Source organism: Rhinolophus sinicus, chromosome 9 (assembly GCF_057876585.1).
Source record: "Rhinolophus sinicus isolate RSI-liver-muscle chromosome 9, RSI-T2T, whole genome shotgun sequence".
NCBI lineage: Eukaryota > Metazoa > Chordata > Mammalia > Chiroptera > Rhinolophidae > Rhinolophus > Rhinolophus sinicus.
Genome location: NC_142509.1, coordinates 26,765,042 through 26,785,166, shown reverse-complemented (window position 1 = coordinate 26,785,166; position 20,125 = coordinate 26,765,042). Strand labels below are relative to the sequence as shown.

The window sequence follows — 20,125 nt, the reverse complement described above, 5'->3', positions numbered from 1 at the left end:
AGATTGGCTCATCGAATCCTTTCACTGGCCCTCTGAAACTGGCCTTATTCTTATCCCCTTCACAGGAGTGACACTGAGGCTCGGGAGGGGTCACCGAGCTAGCAAGGATTCACAGCAGGTCTGCCCACCTCCCAGGCTGGCTCTTTCCTCAACACCCCACTGAGAGCCACTGTATCTCAAAACATGCTTAGGGGTTTAAAAAGCACTCCCACGACGGTCAGGTCACTGAAGCTCACGGAAGCCCTCTGAGGAAGGAAGGGCAGACACACCGTCTCATCTTACCAAACAGGGGGCTGACTACCCAGGACACTTGGCATGTTGTGGAGCCACCCCTCCCTGCCCTGCCACTCACGATGTGACCTCCAACAAGTCACAATGGAAATCCTCGTTACTCATCTGTAAAATGTGCTGACGTTACCTGAACTGCTCCCATCCTCAGTGTTGCGTGGGGGTAATGGCTAAGACGACAATGGGTCTGCACACAGAAAAGCGGCATCACCACCCCAATGGGGCTGTCCTGGGTGCTGACCCTGTGGCTTCAGAGCACCCACCACGGAGGCCACCTTACCCTTCATGCCACCGGAGAAACCCCTCCAGTTGGCAAAGATCATCAGGGGCAACTTCTCTCGGTTGAAATCCTTGATGACCTGGGCCGTCTTGTAGGCTGAGTCTGGGAACCACACCTGGCCCGCCTGCTGGGTTATCTGGAACACAGAGCCGGCTGGATGAGAGTCCTCCGTGCAAGGCAACCTCGGGACGTGGGGCAACCTGACTGGTGTTGGCACCAACACCAGAGCCAGGGTTCCCAGGGAGGGCCCAACGTGGTCTCTAAGGGCCCCCTGGACTGTCACACTGCAGCCCAGAGAGGTTCCTGTTGCCCCATTTATAGACTGAGGGGCGCCCAGGGAGTTGAGGCTACACTGAGTCGGGTCTTAGGAAGCGCTCTCTGGCTTCTGAGCTCCTTCCAGTACATGGCGTGGCTCAACCTAGAAACAGCAACAGGGATGGGGGCGAGAGGTGGGATGATTCCTAGGGACCTTGTGTCATCCTCTGAGGAAGGAAGAAGATGGTATGGAACAGTGCATCCTGCCGGAGAAACAGGCACCGAGTCCCCCAAGGCCCCTGAGTCTGAGCGACCCCAGGACCCACTGCTGTCGCTGAGCCAGCTGAAACAGCAGCCCCAGCTCCCTGGCCCCCTCACCTTGGCCTCAGAATCCAGGTTGGCGGGGTCCGCAGGCACCACCACCTCCACCGTCCGCGTCTCCACGGCAATCACTCCGACAGGGATTCCCCCCAGCCTGCAAGGCGGAGCACGGGTGAGCTGGGTGCTGGGCGGCACCCCCAGGCAGATTCAGTGGCAGATGAGTCCACCCAGCCCCCGATGACATTCTACAGGTGTCTGGAGTGGGCACTAACGGTCAGGATGAGGGCACACAGAAGACATGCTGCTGTCCCTCTGGCAGGGTATTTTACTGGAGGGCAGAGCAGCAGCCCCAAGCACTATGTGCCTTACAAGTTGGCAGGCTGGGAAGATCCTACTGGTGCCCTTATTGGGCCACAGCCATGATCGAGGGGGAGGGTCTGAAGCATCACTGCCCACTAGACTTTTCCGTGATGACCACGTTCTCCAGCTGCGCTGTCCAGTACAGTAGCCCCGAACTGCATATGCCTACGGAGCACGTGACATGTGGCAAGTACAACCGAGGAACTGATATGTGGTCCTCTTTCATTTTAATTCATTTAAACTTGAATTGTCACGTGTGGCCAGCAGCTACAACATTAGATAGAGCAGGTCTACACACCAAGTTGCATCTAGAAAGGACTGAGTGACGTTGAGCCTGAAGGAGCTTCTGCGCAGGTGACACCAAGACATCAGTAACTGTCACGGACGGCTACCGGCCACCCCGTGCCATGTGCATTACTGGATTCCGCTCATTTAGTCACCTAACGACCCTACGTGGCAGGTGGGGACAGGGCAGTCTTCAAATAAAGGAGAGGCTTCCACATAGAAGGAGGAGATTTCATCTCAGATTTTTTGTTTGTTTGTTTTAATTGTTTTTAAAATAAAACGCTTATGGATTAGCAACTAAGTGCCAATATAAGGCTTAGTATTGAAATACTTACGTTTTGCCCAGGAGGTAAATAATAACAACGATAATGAGCCATAGCAACTGCGACCACTGACAGAGCATTTATATTTTACGTGCTTAACGTGTCACTTCTAATCATTGCAACCACCCTCTGGGGGTAGAATTATCATCCCCATTTTACAGATGAGGATATGAAGGCCCAGGGAGAGTAAGTGACAAGAGTGGAGGCATGACCTCAGGTCTGACTCCAGAACCTAGACTTGTAGCAAGTACACTGCACCAGGAATCTGAGTGGTAAATTATGAGGTGCTGCTTTGGGATCCAGATGAGGAGGGACTTTGGGGCCACTAGAGCTGCCCAAAAAGATGATGGCTACACCGCTGAGGAGTGAGCTGCTCGGCTCTGAAAGCATTCAAGCAGTTAAGCCTTCCACCAGCTAGGGTCCAGCCTGTGACCCTCCTGAAGTGGAATTCAGGTTTGAGTGTCGTTAGTTTTCTGGTGAGAGCACCAGGGCTGGCTTCTGATTCCCAAAGGGGCCCGAGGCTCCCATGGCTAAACCGCCCTGTCCCAGGGTAGATACTAGGGGCAAAGGTCCCAGCCCCCAGACAAATTTAGACTTTATGAAGAAGTTCATCATCCAGAAAACCATCCCCCCAAATTCCTCTTTCCAAAAATCCTGGGGCCAGGAAGAAACTGTCCCAGTGTCCAGTGAGGCCAGGTGAGTGCAGCCTGCCCCACCCTCATGGTTACCTTGCTCGTCCCGTCACCACCGTCTGGGCCCAGGGCTCCAGGATTTCCCTGAAACTGCCCTGGTCGAAGAATCCACTCTGCCAGGATCCCTTCAGAGCTGTGGGAAGAAGGCAGAAGCCCAGGCTGAGGGGCCAGGTTGATGAGGGCTCCTGGGGTCCACCTGCTGAGGCAGACTGCCTCGCAGTCTAACGATAGCCCGGCCTTCACCCGACAGCCCGACCTTCACCTGACAACCCGACCTTCACCCGACAGCCCGACCTTCACCCGACAGCCCAACCTTCACCCGACAGCCCGACCTGAACCTGACAGCCCGACCTGAACCCAACAGCCCAACCTGAACCTGACAGCCCGACCTGAACCTGACAGCCCGACCTGAACCCGACAGCCCGACCTGAACCCGACAGCCCAACCTGAACCTGACAGCCCGACCTGAACCCGACAGCCCAACCTGAACCTGACAGCCCGACCTGAACCCAACAGCCCAACCTGAACCTGACAGCCCGGCCTTCACCTGACAGTCTAATTTTTTCCTGAAAAACGACACAGATCTCAACCCCCTACCAAACAAACAAAAAATCCAGGGGTGAAAAAATACACCAAATAAGCAATTCAGTTCACATGAATATCCAACCATATAAATTTCCGTCAATGTCAAACACAAGGAGATCCCAATGACAGAGAGCTGATGGACACCTTTGGAGGGTGGGGTTTCAGGAAGGGACCCCCTGCTCCCCAAAACTCATCCCTGACCCCTGACCTGCTGGCTGCAGCTTAATAACCATTTAACTTCCCACTTAACAGGAAAGAAAATCTTCAATTTCCCAGAGAGAGACAGAATATGTGACAATGTCAGCTGTAGCCATCCCTGGAGAGGAAACGGTGCCTTAAATCCACACCACGGTGTACATGACTGCGGTTTGGACAAGAGCAGCCAGGCAGGGGTCTCAGGTTGCAGGTGTGGGAGGCTGGGCACCTAGGAACCAAGCTGCTCGCTCACTTTCAGTGTCGGCCCGAGGAATGGCCTGATGAGGTGGCGAAAACTGCCAGTAAGAAGTTGGACATTGTTTTAATCAAGATAAAGCCCGCCCCATGTTCCCAGGTGAGAAAGGCCAAGATAAACAGAAGGAGGGGTGGGGAAGCAAGCCATGGGGCTTCTTTCTGGCAGAGAAAGCACACTCCCGACAGGCACCTCTCCTGCAACAAGACGAGCAGGCCGATTTCTAAAGGTGGCAGCATGTGAAATTCTAGACTCGGGATGATGGTAGCGCAGTAGCTCATCTTTCCTGTTCTGTTCTGGGTGCTCAGAATGTAATCATATACCTCCAGGGGACAAACTTGCTCCTTTGGGGGCAGGGGTGGGGGGTGCGGGGCGGGGGGCAGAGCGAGAAAGAGAGCGAGAGCGAGAGCGAAAGAGAGACTGTGCAAGGGCATGTGTTAACACGTGAGTGTGTGCATGCATGCATGTGTGTGTGTGTGTGTGTAAAAGGCTAGGTTGCCCGTCCTAGGTACATGCACACACAGTGAGCTCAGCTCCCCTGTGAAGGTTTAACCAAATAGAGAAAGAAAAAGGAGGAGTGAGGAAGGGAGAGAGGAACAGTTTTTGCGACTCTGATGTGTCTGCCCTGGATTTTCCATCTATGTAACCACAACCTCCACTGCACTGTACCTCCATCCATCAGCTCCAGAGACTGGAGGCTGTTTCCATCCCTTCTTGGTCAATTAGCTCAGGAAGAGCATAGGGTGAAATCTCAGTCCCTCTGCTCCCTCTGCATTTGACCTCAGTTACCCCCCGGGGTGATCTGGCCAAACAGCAATGCTTCTACCTCAGTGCCCCTTCACCCCAGGCCCAGAAAAAGACACGCGAGACCTAGGTCTCAGGCAAACGCCTGAGGACTTACTTGGGTGAGGCCTTCCCGCAAGCATCCACCGGGGGTCATAGGGAGCTCTCGTTGGCAGGAATTCAATTTCTCTGTCAATGGGGTCGGTGGGTGTGATAATGGGGACCACGCTGTGATTATCCTAGGAGAGAAAGCCAGATGTCCAACACAGTCTCCTGGGCTTGTCAACAACGCCCCTGATCTGCTCACCCGGCTTCTCGCCTCTGACTATGATTCTCCCTGGTTGTGCTGTGGAAATCCACCCCCAACTAGCTAATCACTATGATTCTGAGTAGCATTTGGCAAGGGCCTACCAAGTGCTGGTGTGCAAACATCATTTCTCTTAATCATCAGGATAACGCCCTGGGGGAGGGGCTAATGTTATTCCCATTTCACAGATGAGGCAACTGAGGCCGCTATCTCAAGGTCTCACTGATGCTGAGGAAGAAGCCAGGAATCAAATCCAGCCTGACTACAAAGCTGGAGGATTCTCTGTAGTCCAATGTTACCACATTTTTCCCTCCCATCTCCCACACCCCTCTCCCCCTTGGCAAACAACAGCTTGCTCTCTATGAGTCTGTTTCTATTTTGTTTTGTTTTTCTAGATTCCATATATAAGTAAAATCATCCGGTACTTGTGTTTCTCTGTGTGACGTATTTCACTTAGCATAATACCCTCAGGGTCTATCCATATTGTCACAAATGGTAAGATTTCATTTTTTTTTTTTTATGGCTGAGTAATATTCCATTGTTTATATGTACCACATCTTCTTTATCCATTCATCTATTGATGGACACCTAGGCTGCTTCCATATCTTGGCTATTACTAGTAAGTCTGCAATGAACATAAGGGTGTATATATCTTTTCGAATTAATGTTTTTGTTTTCTTCAGATAAATACCCAGGAGTGGAATTGCTGGATCATATGGCAGTCTAATTTGTAATTCTTTGAGGAACCTCCACACTGTTTTCCATAGTGGCTGCACCAATTTGCAACCCCACCAACAGTGCACAAGGGTTCCCTTTTCTCTGCATCCTCACCAACACCTGTTGTTTGTTGATTTATTGATGATGGCCATTCTGACAAGTGTGAGGTCATATCTCACTGTGGTTTTAATTTGCATTTCTCTGATGATTAGTGATGTTGAGCATCTTTTCATGTCTGTTGGCCATCTGTATGTCCTCTTCGGAGAAATATCTGTTCAGGTCCTCTGCCCATTTTTCAATTGGATTGTTTGTTTTTTTGGTGTTACATTGTGTAAGTTCCTTACGTATTTTCGACATTAAGCCTTTAGCGGATGTATCATTTGCTACAATGTTACCTCTTTTGAGAAGAGGCAATGCCACCCCTTCCTAAACGATCAACAGACAGGAGCCTATGATAGCATTAAAGAAAAAAATCCAAGAACAGCTAGTACAGGACTGGGTGTCAGAGAGGGAAGGAAGGAGGCGTAAAAATTTACTCCCCCAGTCACATCTGCAGCACTCCCTGCCCCCCACAGCCCACACCACCCAGCAAATGAACTTGGTAACAGTCTTCCAGGCTCTAAGCTGAGCAGGAGGGGGGAACACTGCACCTTTGGCATATAGGACAGCCACTCCAGGATGGTATAAACGCCCTCGAAGTCGTCTGGCACGGTGATGTGGGAGACGCCATTGCAATGCATGATCTGCACGCCGCCCAGCTGGTTGTTGGACGTGTAAACCTCTCTGCCCAGGACCTGCGTGGACAGGGCAGAGTTAGCAAGTCCTGTCCGGCTCGGGGCCCTTCTGCCTGTTTGGAAGTCACCTCCCTCGGTGGTCCTCAACCTTGGCTGTGCCTTAGAATCACCTGGGAGCTTTCAGAAACCTGGATGCCCAGGCTACACCCAGACCAATTATATCTGAATCTTTAGAAGTTTTTTTTTTTTTTTTTTAATTTCCAGATAATTCCAACATGCAACCCAATTTGAGAATCAGTGACCCAGCTGATTACTTTGGTCATCTCAAAAGCAAAACTCGACCTCGTGTTTCTGATTCAGCACTTCTGCGAGGGAGGGCCCGAGAATCTGCTTTTCTAACAAGTTCCCAGGGGATGCTGATGCTGCTGGCCCAGGGCCCGGACTTTGAAGCCTCGGGGGGATTTTGGCAGATATTAAATTATGGAGGGCTTTTACAGCAATGGAAATGTAGTGGAAATGTGGAAAATGTTTTCATCGAATAAAAAACGTAGACTACCAAACTGCCCATTCACTAGGAGTCATGTAAAGACAGAAGATGAGAGGGAAATACACCCAAATGATAGCAGGAGCACTCTTTTCGGTCTTTTTCCAATGTTCTGCCTTGCGCCATGCCATTTTAATAATTTTTTTCATTTAATAACTTTTTAAAATTTAGTAATTAAAAAAGTTACAAACGTCAGTAATACAGAATTCCACCAGAAGAACCTAATACTTTTTTTGGAGGGAGGGGAGTTCCTAAGAGTCCCAGATAATTGCAAATTGGAAAAAGTTTTCATATCAGTAGGAATGAAACTGGTTTCATGTGGAGCAAAATCCCCCATCAGGGGACAACAGGAATGGTAAAATGACCCCGAGGCCTTCTCACGGTTACCTTGTTGAGAGCACCAGCTCCTGTCAAGATTATATGGGAGTTTTCCACCTGGATCACTCGCTGGCCCAGCCTCACCAAGTAGGCTCCGATCCCAAGGGCTCGGCAGGTCACCTGTGGAAACAGGATCCCTTGTGAATTCCCAAGGGCCGCGTGCCCCGCCCACCACAGCGGAGTCGGAGGGGACCGCCCAGGAACCCACTGGACACAAATGGAAGCTACACAAATGGACAGTGTGGCCACTGGCCACCTGATTCGGGGCCAAACAGCAGAGGCAAAGCTTGTCCTTCAGGCTCGCCTGACGTTGGCTTCCTATCTAGGAAGAACCTGGTTAAACAAGAAGAGTGTTCTAGACAGAAAGCAGACGCGAAATGTTCTGGTTCTTCTTGAGCCGGGCCATTCACGAGCCATCACAGCCTCTCACACACACCAAAGGATGGCTAGGAGTGCACTTGAAACTGGTGAAAGCCACGTAAGGGCTGCACCGGGTTAAGAGTATTGTGTCAACATCACTGTCATGGTTTTGATAAAGTACTTAGCTATGAAAGCCATTGTCACAGAGGAAGCTGGGTGAGGGGTACATGGGACCTCACTACACTCACTTATAACTTCCAATGAGTCTGAAACTGTTTCAAAACACACACACACACACACACACACACACACACACACACACACACAGAGATGGCACTTGAAAAACAGCAGTTACGGGTGCTGACCACCCTCCCCACACAGTCAAAAATCCACATGTAACTTTTGACTCTCCCAAAACTTAACTGTTAATAGACTATTGTTCACCTGAAATCTATGTAACTTGACTAACAGTTGTCACCCCAATAAACTTTAATTTATAACAAATTGAAAAAAACAAATCCCACCCAGTTTCTAAAATTGAGCTGCACCTGTGACCAGGTAGCCAAAACAAAAAGGGAAACCTAATCAATTACATCATTTGCATTGTCCATGAAGAGAAAATATACCAATCCTCAGGGGAAAAAAAGACTACTGTTGACCTGAAGGCTTAATGATAACATAAACAATTAACACATATTTTACACGTTGTATGTATCATATACTGTATTCTTACAATAAAGGAAGTAGAAAAAAGAAAAATAATGTTATTAAGAAGATCATAAGGAAAACAAATTTGTGGTAGTTACTGAAAAAATCCACATATAAATGGACCCATGCAGTTCAAAACTGTGTTGTTCAAGGGTTGATTATATATAAAGATATATTTATTATGTACATATATAATATATATCTTTCGGAATATATAAAAATATGTACCTTTTTATACATTTCAAAATAAAGATATTTTTGAAATATATAAAAATACATATGTTTTTACATACATATTTTTTTTACTTTGAAATACATACAAAATAAATATATACATGACATGAGGAAAACAAGCCTGAGGAAGACACTCAGCATCTTTCACCTTGGAAACTAGAGATCCAACACTTAATGTAAAAATAAGGCCTTGAATAATCGTTTACCATTATTACTACTATTAGTAGATTACTATAACTACTACTACTAAAAACAGTATGTTTGGAAAGGTCAAGCGGGGAGACACTCATCCAATACCACTAAAAATCAGACAAAAGTTCATCTAAGTCTTCAATACCTTTTCAATAGGAGGAGAACGGACTCTGATTCAAGCAAACCAACTATGAGAAGATACTTGGGAGGTAACCGTTAAAACTGAATCCAAGCTGGGTTCTGAGGATATTAAAGAGCCGCCCTTGCTGCTGCTGGGTGCACAATAATATTGTGGGTCTGTAAACTGGGGGAGGGGAAGTCGCTATCTAGTAAAGATCCACACTGCGGTATTTACAGACAGAAAGACATGACAGGGGGTTTGCTTTCAAACATTGCAAATCAGGGGGCGGAGGGATTGACACAGGAATGGCTGCATGTTGATAACTATTGAAGCTGCACATGAACACATGGGGCTCCTTATCAAGTCTCTTTACTTTTGTGACTATTTTAAAGTTTCTATAATAAAAGTTGAGACATTCAAAAAAGTAAATAAATAAAGCAAGAGGCGACTCACCAAGCTAATGGTGACGATCTCATCATAAGCCAGAGAGGACTCCCCAGCAATCATGCCTGAACCCCGCAGGTTCTCCACGCCCAGGCCATCCTCCTTCCCAATTATATCCGTGATGACATACCTTCAAGAACCAAACACAAGTTAAAGACAGATCTGGTGCGGAAATCGGAGGCTGACGCATTTCCCAAGGCCCTGAGGCAGGAGGGGCAAGCAAGGCCGTAAAGCAGCCAGAGGTGAAATGAAAGCAGAGGTCTAGAACCCTCACGATTGGCCCTGACGTTTCTAGAGGAGCAAGTTCAGCATCAATAATTGTCATCCCTCCAACCACAGATGTCTGCCTGCTTGGAGGCTGTCTTAATGGAATGCCATGCCCACCGTGCATTCCTCTGAAAGCAATCTAGAATAGCATCTGGTCTACAGAGAGAGGGGGGTATACTTGGGAAGCCACTTAGTCCACAATCCATCAATCAAGATTCCATGGCCACATAAGTGTAAGAGTCACTGTACAGCCTAACCTGTTAGAGATTCCCAAGGTACTTTAATACATTAAAGGTTCTGAGAAGGCCTGCAATAAAGATGCTTGTTAGGGACACATCCTTTAAGCCAGGGTTTCCTAAACCTACTTGACTATGGAAATCTTTCCTCCCTCCTACATATCCCCAACTAACATTCTGGAAAACTCAGCTTGGGAAATTCTGATTTAGTCAACCTTGCTAAAAGAAAACAGCAACATTCCCTGGAAAAGAAGCCGGTAGCCTTGATGTTCTCACAGAGAAGCCCCCTGCCCTGCCCACACCTTGCCAAATCACAGCTGCATCAGTTTGGCTAGTTTGGTCATAAAAGGTGAGCCTGCAGCTCTGGGGATACCATGGGAATGCCATCTAATTCTCCCTGTGTGATGTGCTATTTTTGTGAGCGGCATGGCTCACGTTGGGATGACAAGGATGGGTTCCTCCTAGAGAAAGCCCCAGGTATGTAAGTCATCAGTGCCCGGAAGCTCAGGGGTCCCAGTGTACAGACACCACCACCCATTTGAAAACACCACCATAAGCCAGGATGCAAAGAGACAGATTCCTCAGTAGTAGCTGGAATTAATCACAGACAACATGAGGGGTGCCGCCGGCTAAGTCATTTACCTGGATTCTCCTTCTTCTTCTATGTGTTTACAATGGACAGAGTTCAGAGAGCTGATTCTGGTGTAGTCTTGCGGAGTCAGGTACAGGTATTTAAATCCCTAAAAAAATATACTCCAGTGAGGCTATGACTCCAGTTCCCTGTACTCAGACAGCTACTGTTTTGTTTTTTGTTTTTAATGTCAATATTGTATAGGGGCGGATGTTAGTAACATGTTAACAATGTTTAACAACATGTTAACATGCCTGATGTTAATACCATGTCAGTAACAGCTATAAACTGAAGAGCCGCTCTGTGCTAAGCACTTTCCACTCATCCTTACAACACAGCGTCACTTTTTTCCTGGGCGCTCAGATTCTGTTCCTCAATTACCTCTGCACCAGTGCTCCCCTAGGGAGCCTTTTCAAGCTTTTTTCCTTTTTGCAAGCACCCCCCTCCCCCATTTTATTATATATTGTTTATGTACTATGTGTGTGTGTATGTGTGTGTGTTTGTGTGTGTCACATGAAAAGAATAATTCTGTTCCCTTTGGGGAAGGCGGTACCATCCCCTGAGAAATACATGCTCTGGTTTTAAATAACGACTCTCTCCCCTGCATCTTCACATCACAAAATGTGTGCTTATCTCTCATTCATTTTGCCTTTTATTGTAGCTGGTGTCTTTACATCTCCTGGATGTCTTTTAAGACCTCTCCGAGACCAGGGACGATGTAGTTTCCACTTTAGCATTCTCAGTGTTTACTGCATTCAGAAGATGCTCAGTGTATATTAATTACATCACTGTTTATAAACGTTTTTCATTATTGTCACCCTAAGGAGCCTTTTTACAGTTTTTCCTAATCGCCATCCCCTCCCATGAAATTTTAATACCAACATACTGCATGCCTGTTTATGTACGGTACAGATATCTGTGCTTTATATATAAAGAGAGTACTAAGATGTTTCCGCCCCTCTCATGGGCGCTATCACTCCCACTGAAAATATGTTAGCTGAGCAGAATCACGCTGCCCCACTCGCTTCATGACGTACTTTGTGGGGATCTTCTGGGTCCACCCAAGCCACCTGGAACATGTGTTTGATTTCCTCTGCAAGGCCAATACGGGCCCCGCTGTTGGCTGCGAGGTAGATTTTGGGGATGCCCTCTGCCCGGGCCATCTCGGATGCCCGCAGGTACAGAAGGTCTTCTCCCAGGCCAAAGGAGCCGATGCTAAAGGTGATGTCGTTGCTGATGACGATCACATCTCGCCCTTCCGGATACTCTCGGGTCTTAAACCTCATTTTGAAGGCCACCATGCCCACCTGGAGACAAGACAAATGCACCAGGAAAATGGGTTTGTGTCTGCAGGGGGAAATATTTTGAAAGGGTGACTCCAGCCAGGGACGGGGCTCTGCTGAGTTCTTACCTCATTTCCTCCAGGAAGTCGGTTCATCTCTACCAGTTGGCCCTGAGGGTCCAGCACCAGTTCAGTGTAAGTCAGGATGTCTTTGGGGTACTTGTCTGGGGAGCCCCACAGTTTAAAGAGAGCCTGCGGGGGAAAGGGGAAGAAAGAGAAAAACCTGAAGTCCTCAGTAAGGAGGCATGTTTTCTAGTTCTTTCTCTTTTAATTATGAACTATTTGAAGCACACAAAAAACATGCAGAATAATAAATATCTGAGCACTCATCTCATGGTTTTGTCATAATTTTTCCTTAGTTAAGATTTTTTTTAAAGAAGAAAAATGACTGGATGCATTTTTATACACTAATAATGAATTATCAGATGATAAATTAAGAAGACAATCCCACTGGGGTGACCCGTTAGCTCAGTGGGTTAGAGCGTGGTGCTCAATAACACCAAGGTAGCCGGTTCGATCCCCACATGGGCCCATTTACAATTGCATCAAAAAAATACCTACAAATAAATTTAACCAAGGAGGTAAAAGACTTGTACTCAGAAAATTATAAGACATTGGAGAAAGAAATTAAAGAAGATACAAATAAATGGACGCATATACAATGCTCATGAAGAATTAACATCATTAAAATGTTCATACTACCCAAAGCAATCTATAGAGTCAATGCAATCCCTATCAAAATACCAATGACATTTTTCATAGAACTAGAACAAATAATCTTAAAATTTATATGGAACCACAAAAGACCCTGAATGACCACAGCAATCTTGAGAAAAAATAACAAAATTGGAGATACTGTATCACGCTCCCTGATATCAAACTATACTACAAGGCCACAGTAATCAAAACAGCATGGTACTGGCATAAAAACAGACACAAAGATTGACGGAACAGAATAGAGAGCCCAGAATTAAACCCACTCCTATATGGTCATTTAATCTATACCAAAGGAGGCAAGAACCATTTATTGAATAAATGGTGCTGGGAAAACTGGCATGTAAAAAAAAATAAAACTGGACTACCTTCTTACACCATATGCAAGAATAAACTCAAAACGGATTAAAGACTTAAATGTAAGACCTGAAACCATAAAACTCCTAAAAGAAATATAGACAGTAAACTCTCTGATATTGCTCTTAGAGATATTTTTCTGTTCTCTCTCCTCAAGCAAGGGAAACAAAAAATATATAAACAAACGGGACCACATCAAACTAAAAAGATTTTGCACAGCAAAGGAAACCATCAACAAAACGAAAAGACAGCATACTGAATGGGAAAAGATATTCGCTAGTGATACATTTGATAAGGGGTTAATATCCTAAATTTATTTTAAAAACTTATACAAAAAAACCAAACAATTCAATTAAAAAATGGGCAGAGGGCCTGAATAGACATTTCCCCAAAGAGGACATACAGATGGGCCCATAGACATATAAAAAGATGCTCCATTGTCACTAATCATCAGAGAAATACAAATTAAAGCCACAATGAGGCATCACCTCACACCTGTCAGAATGACCATCATCAATAAATCAACAAACAATTGTTGGTGAGGATGTGGAGAAAAGGGAACCTTTGCACACTGTTGGTGGGACAGCAAACTGGTGCAGCCAGTATGGAAAACAGTATGGGGGTTCCTCAAAAAATTAAAAACAGAACTATCTTATGATCCAGCAATTCCACTTCTGGGTATTTATCTGAATAAAAACAAAAGCACTAACTCAAAATGATATATGTATCCCTATGTTCACTGCAGCATTACTCACAATAGCTAAGATACAGAAGCAACCCAAGTGCCCATCAATAATAAATGACTGGATAAAGAAGTGGTACATATATACAATGGAATATTACTCAGCCATAAAAAGTAATGAAACCTTACCATTTGCAACAACATGGATGGACCGGGAGGGTATTACGCTAAGTGAAATAAGTCAGACTGAGAAAGACAAATACCACATGATCTCACTTATATTATTAATGAGGTGAGCACCTTTAAATGTTTATTGAGTTTCTTTTTTGCCAATTTCCTGTTTATAATTTCTGCTCATATTTTTTATAATTTTGCTTGTTTTCTTCTGATCGATTTATAAGCGTTCTGTAGATAATATAGTTCTAATCCCTTGCTGGTAATAGGCACTGAAACATATTCTCCCAACCTGGGGCTTGTCTTTTCTCTATGCTTTTAACCGACTCCAAGTGGCTTTAAACCCTCTTGAAATTTTTTGCTTTTGTATACTAAATGATGTAGAAATCAAAATTTACTTTTTTCAGTTAGATGTGACATTTCCTTGTACCTTTTAGTTAAGTTTATTCTCTTGACCCACAATCCCACCTCTGTATTCTGTCAAGGTTCTATTCATGAGTGGGTCTGCTTCTAGGCTCTGGCCGGTTCCATTGGTCTATTTGTCTAGCTCCATTACAATCATAGAACATTGTAGTAAGTACTGCTGCTTTAAAATAAGTAGTAACATCTGCTAAGATGAGTCCTCTTGACTTTGTTCTTTTTCAAAATTGTTTTTGCTATTCATCGGCTTTTGCTTTTCTTTTTTTTCTTTTTTTTTTTTTTTAAAGTGCTTTTTTTTTTTTTTTTTTTTTTTTTATAATTTTATTTATTTAAGTCAAGTTGTTGTCCTTTCAATCTTAGTTGTGGAGGGTGCTGTTCAGCTTCAAGTTGTTGTTCTTTCAGTCTTAGTTGTGGAGGGCGCAGCTCAGCTCCAGGTCCAGTTGCCGTTGCTAGTTGCAGGGGGCACAGCCCACCATCCCTTGCGGGAGTCGAACCGGCAACCTTGTGGTTCAGAGGACACGCTCCAACCAACTGAGCCATCCGGGAGCTCAGCGGTAGCTCAGTTCAAGGTGCCATGTTCAATTTTAGTTGCAGGGGGCGCTGCCCACCATCCCTTGCGGGACTCGAGGAATTGAACTGGCAACCCTGTGGTTGAGAGCCAGTGCTCCAACCAACAACTGAGCCATCCGGGAGGCAGCTCAGCTCAAGGTGCCGTGTTCAATCTTAGTTGCAGGGGGCAGAGCCCACCATCCCTTGCGGGACTCGAGGAATTGAACTGGCAACCTTGTGGTTGAGAGCCCACTGGCCCATGTGGGAATCGAACCAGCAGCCTTCGGAGTTAGGAGCACGGAGCTCTAACCACCTGAGCCACCGGGCCGGCCGGCTTTTGCTTTTCCATATGAAATTTTAGTTTTCACCAAAAAACTCTGGAATTTTATTGAATGTATTCATTTGGGCTGAACTAATAGTTTTACAATATTGAATCTTCCCATCCTTCCTTCACGACATCTCCCCATTTATTTAGGTTGAAAGTATTTCAATAAAGTTTTAAAATTTCTTCCATAAAGGTCTTGAATGTTTTTTATTTGATTTATTCCTAGGTAATCTTATAGTTGAACTTAATATTGTTTCAGTGTCCTTTTTTTTTCCCTAATTTTATTTTACAATTACCATTGGTCTACGAGAATGCAATTAAGTTTTGTATATTGAGCTTGTATCTAACAATCTTCCTGTGTTGTCTAACTGTATAGATTCTCCTGGATTTCTTATACAGATATTTATATTATCTACAAAAAAACCATTCCTCTTTTTTCTTTCTAGTCTTTATACCTTTTATGTCTTTTCCTAATCTTATTGCATTGGCCAGGAACTCCGGTAAAAAATGTTGAATACAATTGGGGATAAAAGCTAATTCTGTCTTGTACCTGTCTTTAAAGAGAATACTTCCAACATTTTACCATTAGGTTTTATTAATTTTAGGTTGATATCGTTTATCAAGATAAATTCCCTTCTATTCCTAGTTTATTAAAAGTTTTTATTATGAACAGATGCTGTCTTGTCAAATACTTTTTTTTTTTTTTAATATTTTATTGGGGAAGGGGACCAGGACTTTTATTAGGGAACAGTGTGTACTTCCAGGACTTTTCCCAGTCAAGTTGTTATCTTTTCAGTCTTAGTTGTGGAGGGCGCAGCTCAGCTCCAGGTCCAGTTGCCATTGTTAGTTGCAGGGGGTGCAGCCCACCATCCCTTGCGGGAGTAGAACTGGCAACCTTGTGGTTGAGAGGACGCACTCCAACCAACTGAGCCATTTGGCCACCTGGAAGCTGAGCGGCAGCTCATTGACTTCATTCTAGTTGCGAGGGCGCAGCTCACTGGCCCACATGGGAATCGAACCAGCAGCTCCGTTGCCCAGAGCTTGCGCTCTAACCAACGGAGCCACCCATCCGCCCCGACTTTTTTTACACCTATTGAAAAATTTAAATTTTTTCTTAATCTGTTACTATGGTAAATTATATGAATAGTCTTCCTAATATCAAATCACATAAGCAGTCATAAGATAAACCTTTTTTAAAAACCCATTACTGGATTTTATTTCTAATATTTTATTTATGATTTTTGTGTCATTCATAACTGAGATAACAAATTTCCCTTCTCCTAATGTTCTTATCTGGGATTAATATTAAGGTAATAATAACCTCATATAATGAATTAAGAAGCATTCTTTTTTTTTTTCCTACTCTCTAAACAACTTGTATACAAAGGGGGTTATCTATTCTTTGAAGGTTTGATAGAAATTGTTGTAAAACCATCTGTGCCCAATTTTAGCGAATAGATTTTTTAAACTATTAATTCAATTTCTTTAATGTTTATAACCTAGTTAGATTTTCTATTTCTTCTTCAGTCAGTTTTGATAAAGATACATTTTTCTTGGAAATTTTCCATTTCATCTAAGTTTTCAAATTTATGGGTTGTCTGAAGTCTTGTTTCCTTATCTAAAAGAAAGGGGATGGATGTGCTTCTGATTTGTCCGTTTCTTATCCTATGGCCCTTGAGCTCAGAGGTAACAGGAATACAGACAATGACATTTTTAAACTTGAAAGTTTCCATTGAAGCATCTACTGAATACTTTATATATCTTCCTCAAAACAATCCTGTGAGGAAGGTACTACCATTATCCTCATTTTACAAAGGAGGAACCTGAAGCCCAGAGAGGTAAAGGAACTTGCCCAGAGACACACAGGAGGCAAAGGACAGATGCAGGGTTCAAGCTCAGACCTGAGTGAATTTCAGTATCATCTGTTGCGACTATCCTATGTCCCCTCTGCCAGACGTGAACTGATGCTTTCCTGCCTACAGTGTGTGGTCCATGACTTCAGTGTCATGAATGTCACTCACAAAGCAATGGAGAGCATGTAACAGACACCTACGTCCCTAATGCCAGTGTGTTCAGTCTCCCTGAAAGGCTCTAATACTATGTAAGAAAAATAGCCAGAGGCATAGAAAAAAAAAATAGTTGAAGGAAACTAAAATGTTACTACAGTCGTCAATGGTGGATGGATTACATATGGGTGAAATTTTACTGATTCCTATTTTTCTGTATTTCCCAATGTATACTTTTTAATTGGAAAAACACGACAAAATGTTATTTTTTTTTAAGTAGACTAACAATTCCTCAAAGGCAGTGATTCCATCCTCTTTCTCATGGTCTATTTACCCTTTGAATGGTTGCCCGGCAAGTAGCAAGTACTTAATAAATAAGCAGTGACAAGATCAGAAGGAAACACATCAGAATGTTAAGCAATCTGTCTTTAGGACGTGAAACTATGAGTTACTCTTGTATTCTTTCCACTCTCCTTTATTTTATGAAGTTTCTACGTTATATTCCTTTTATCATTGGGATGAAACTGGATTTATTTTAGAAAAAAATGAGAAGCCATTGCCAATATTACAGTTGACTCTTGAATAACACAGGTTTGAACTATGTGGGCACACTTACACATGGATTTTTTTCAGTCAATACTGTAAAGGTATTTTCCACATGATCAGCAACATTTTCTTTTCTTTAGCTGATTTAATTGTAAGAACACAGTATAGAATGCATATAACATACAACATATGTGTTCATCGACTACGTTATCAGTAAGGCTTCCGGTCAATGGTAGGCTATGAGTAATTAAGTTTTGGGAGAGTCAAAAGTTATACGCAGAGTTTCCACTGCATAGGGGGTTAGGTCCCCACACAAGGCTCAACTGTAATTGCTTTTTCTTCATGAAGACCTTTTTCTTTAGAGTGGGGTCATCAGAGGAGTAACTGAGGATGGGGGGGTGGGGTGGGGTAGGGTGGGGGTCGTTTGGCGGAGTCCCTAAGGTGACGCGGGGCGTTGCTGCATCTCAGCTGCAGGACTTACCTGCCTGAACATTTCTGGGAAGTCGTACACGTAGGTGGTTCCCAAGGACTGGGCCTGGAATCGCTTGGCCTGAAGCAGGTCCTTGGTGACGTAGGGAGTGTTGATCAGCATCCCATGCTGGGGCCCTTGCTTGTTGCCAAAGGAGTGAAACATGATCTGGACCAAAAAGAAAGAAAAAACAGGAGCATGAGGGAGGCGAGTCTCAGGGAACCACGCTCCCGCCAAACTTATGTAGGCCCGGTTCTCAGTGAAAACACAGTGGACGGAAAGCGAAGCGCGTCACGTCACAGAACAAAGTGAGTGCAGGGAGAGCGGATCTTCTCTTGTCTGCCACTGTGGGCAACCAGAGCAAAGAGGGACAGTAAGTGAGGAAACAGCCCCCAAATGTAACTCTCATAGTACTGCACACACACAGTGCATAAAACCCGGTGGAACCCAAATAAAGTCTGCATTTGAGTTCATAGTACTGTACAGTGTAAATGTCCTATTTTGACAAGATCCTACATTACGTAAGATATTATCAGTGGGAGTTGGGTGAAGGGTACATGGGAACTCACCGGACTGTTTTTTCCTTTTTACTAATTTTGCAACTTCTTGATAGTAATTATTTCAAAATAAAGTTTTATATATATATATATGTATATATGTGTGTGTGTGTGTGTGTATATGTGTGTGTGTATACATATGTATATATAAACGGCAGCCAGTATGATATTTGATTCACTTTACAAAGTCTGTTCTAAAAAAAAGGGTTGGGAAAAATACCCATTTCACTAAGTGAACCACCTGGGCGCTGCATTATAATCAACCATGGTGCCCCACATCTTATCCCAAATATGGTCCTAGAATGGAATAAACTTTGAAATCATTCTCCTTCCAGGGGAACAAACAACTGGGATTCGGACGCTAACACGTCTTTCAGACAGCTCGGAGGGGCTGCCCCACTCGGGCACGCTGGGCAAGACGCCCACCGAATGTCACTCGAATGTGTTTTGCTCGGCCAAGCGGCCTGCCTCTGCTTTGGCCTGGACCTCCGTGACCTGGCCCAGCCTTACGTTTCCGGATCTGGGGTCGGTGACTTCTTTGTAGAGGCTGATGTCCAGGTAGTAGCCCGACTCGTTGGTGATGAACAGACGGATGGGCAGGACGCCGCTGGTGGTGGTCTGCCGGATGTTGATCTTGACCTCCGCCTGCAGCACGCGCAGTTTCCACAGCCGGCTGCCGTAGCGCATCACCATGGAACGCACCGACTCCTCGATCTGCCCCCAAACCACAGAAAGTCCAATGTCAGAGCCCATTCTGCACACCTTGCTAGTAATAGTTCTAGCACTGGCAATAACGGAAGGATGAGACAGACTGAACGCAAAATGCCTGGGACATAGTATGTATGGATCCAACTACTATGTGAGCTAATAATAACCACCAAAGGCACCTTGCTAAGTATCTGAAAGCTCATTATCTCATTCCGTCCTCATAATCGCTCAGAGAGGCCGGCATTTTCCTCGCCCATTTAGATGAGGAAACTGAGGCTGGAACTGACAGCTAGTTCTCCGACATTACACTGCCTTTATCTCCATGCATCTCAAGCCTATGCATCTTCTCTTCTGGGAACAACAAGGCCTGGTGGAGCTGGGTCACCAGCATGGGTCCTTTGCACCCCACAGATGCCAACCTGATGGACCAGGACTCGTTCCATCCCAGAATCACCACCATAAAACCTGCCTGCCCATGAAGAACCATCTGACGGAGCCCCCAACAGAGCCTAGAACCAGGAAGAGGACAAACTTTTGTTTTGCAAGACATTTGGGACATTCGTGCTGTCCTACAAGTGAAGGATGGCCATGAAGGGTGAAGCTCGGAATAGGGATAGGCCTCAGGGTGGTGGCTAAAATATGGCTCTAGAATTAAACAACGGAATGTTTGTTTTCCACCTACAGCCACCAAGGTTCAAATGTGCACACACACATCCTGGCACTCGGGTCTCGAGTGCCAGGAGACAATGCCCAAAGCGGCACAGCACAAAGAGCCATGGGTCC

The 20,125-nt window shown here is 44.9% G+C and overlaps 1 protein-coding gene across 22 annotated transcripts in view; it reads right to left on the bottom strand.

The window, feature by feature from the left end:
- ACACB (acetyl-CoA carboxylase beta) overlaps positions 1–20,125 on the bottom strand; it is a 107,845-nt gene that overhangs the window by 5,185 nt on the left and 82,535 nt on the right. For all 22 annotated transcript variants that reach the window (XM_074321669.2, XM_074321660.2, XM_074321661.2 and 19 more), the window contains 12 exons: positions 19,145–19,348; positions 18,090–18,245; positions 11,905–12,027; positions 11,531–11,800; positions 10,505–10,602; positions 9,369–9,489; positions 7,310–7,420; positions 6,295–6,438; positions 4,739–4,859; positions 2,841–2,937; positions 1,202–1,298; positions 569–704 (listed from right to left, as the gene is read on the bottom strand). In XM_074321669.2, the coding sequence (XP_074177770.2) occupies positions 569–704; positions 1,202–1,298; positions 2,841–2,937; positions 4,739–4,859; positions 6,295–6,438; positions 7,310–7,420; positions 9,369–9,489; positions 10,505–10,602; positions 11,531–11,800; positions 11,905–12,027; positions 18,090–18,245; positions 19,145–19,348 (1,678 nt within the window). The remainder of the gene's footprint in view (positions 1–568; positions 705–1,201; positions 1,299–2,840; positions 2,938–4,738; positions 4,860–6,294; positions 6,439–7,309; positions 7,421–9,368; positions 9,490–10,504; positions 10,603–11,530; positions 11,801–11,904; positions 12,028–18,089; positions 18,246–19,144; positions 19,349–20,125) is intronic.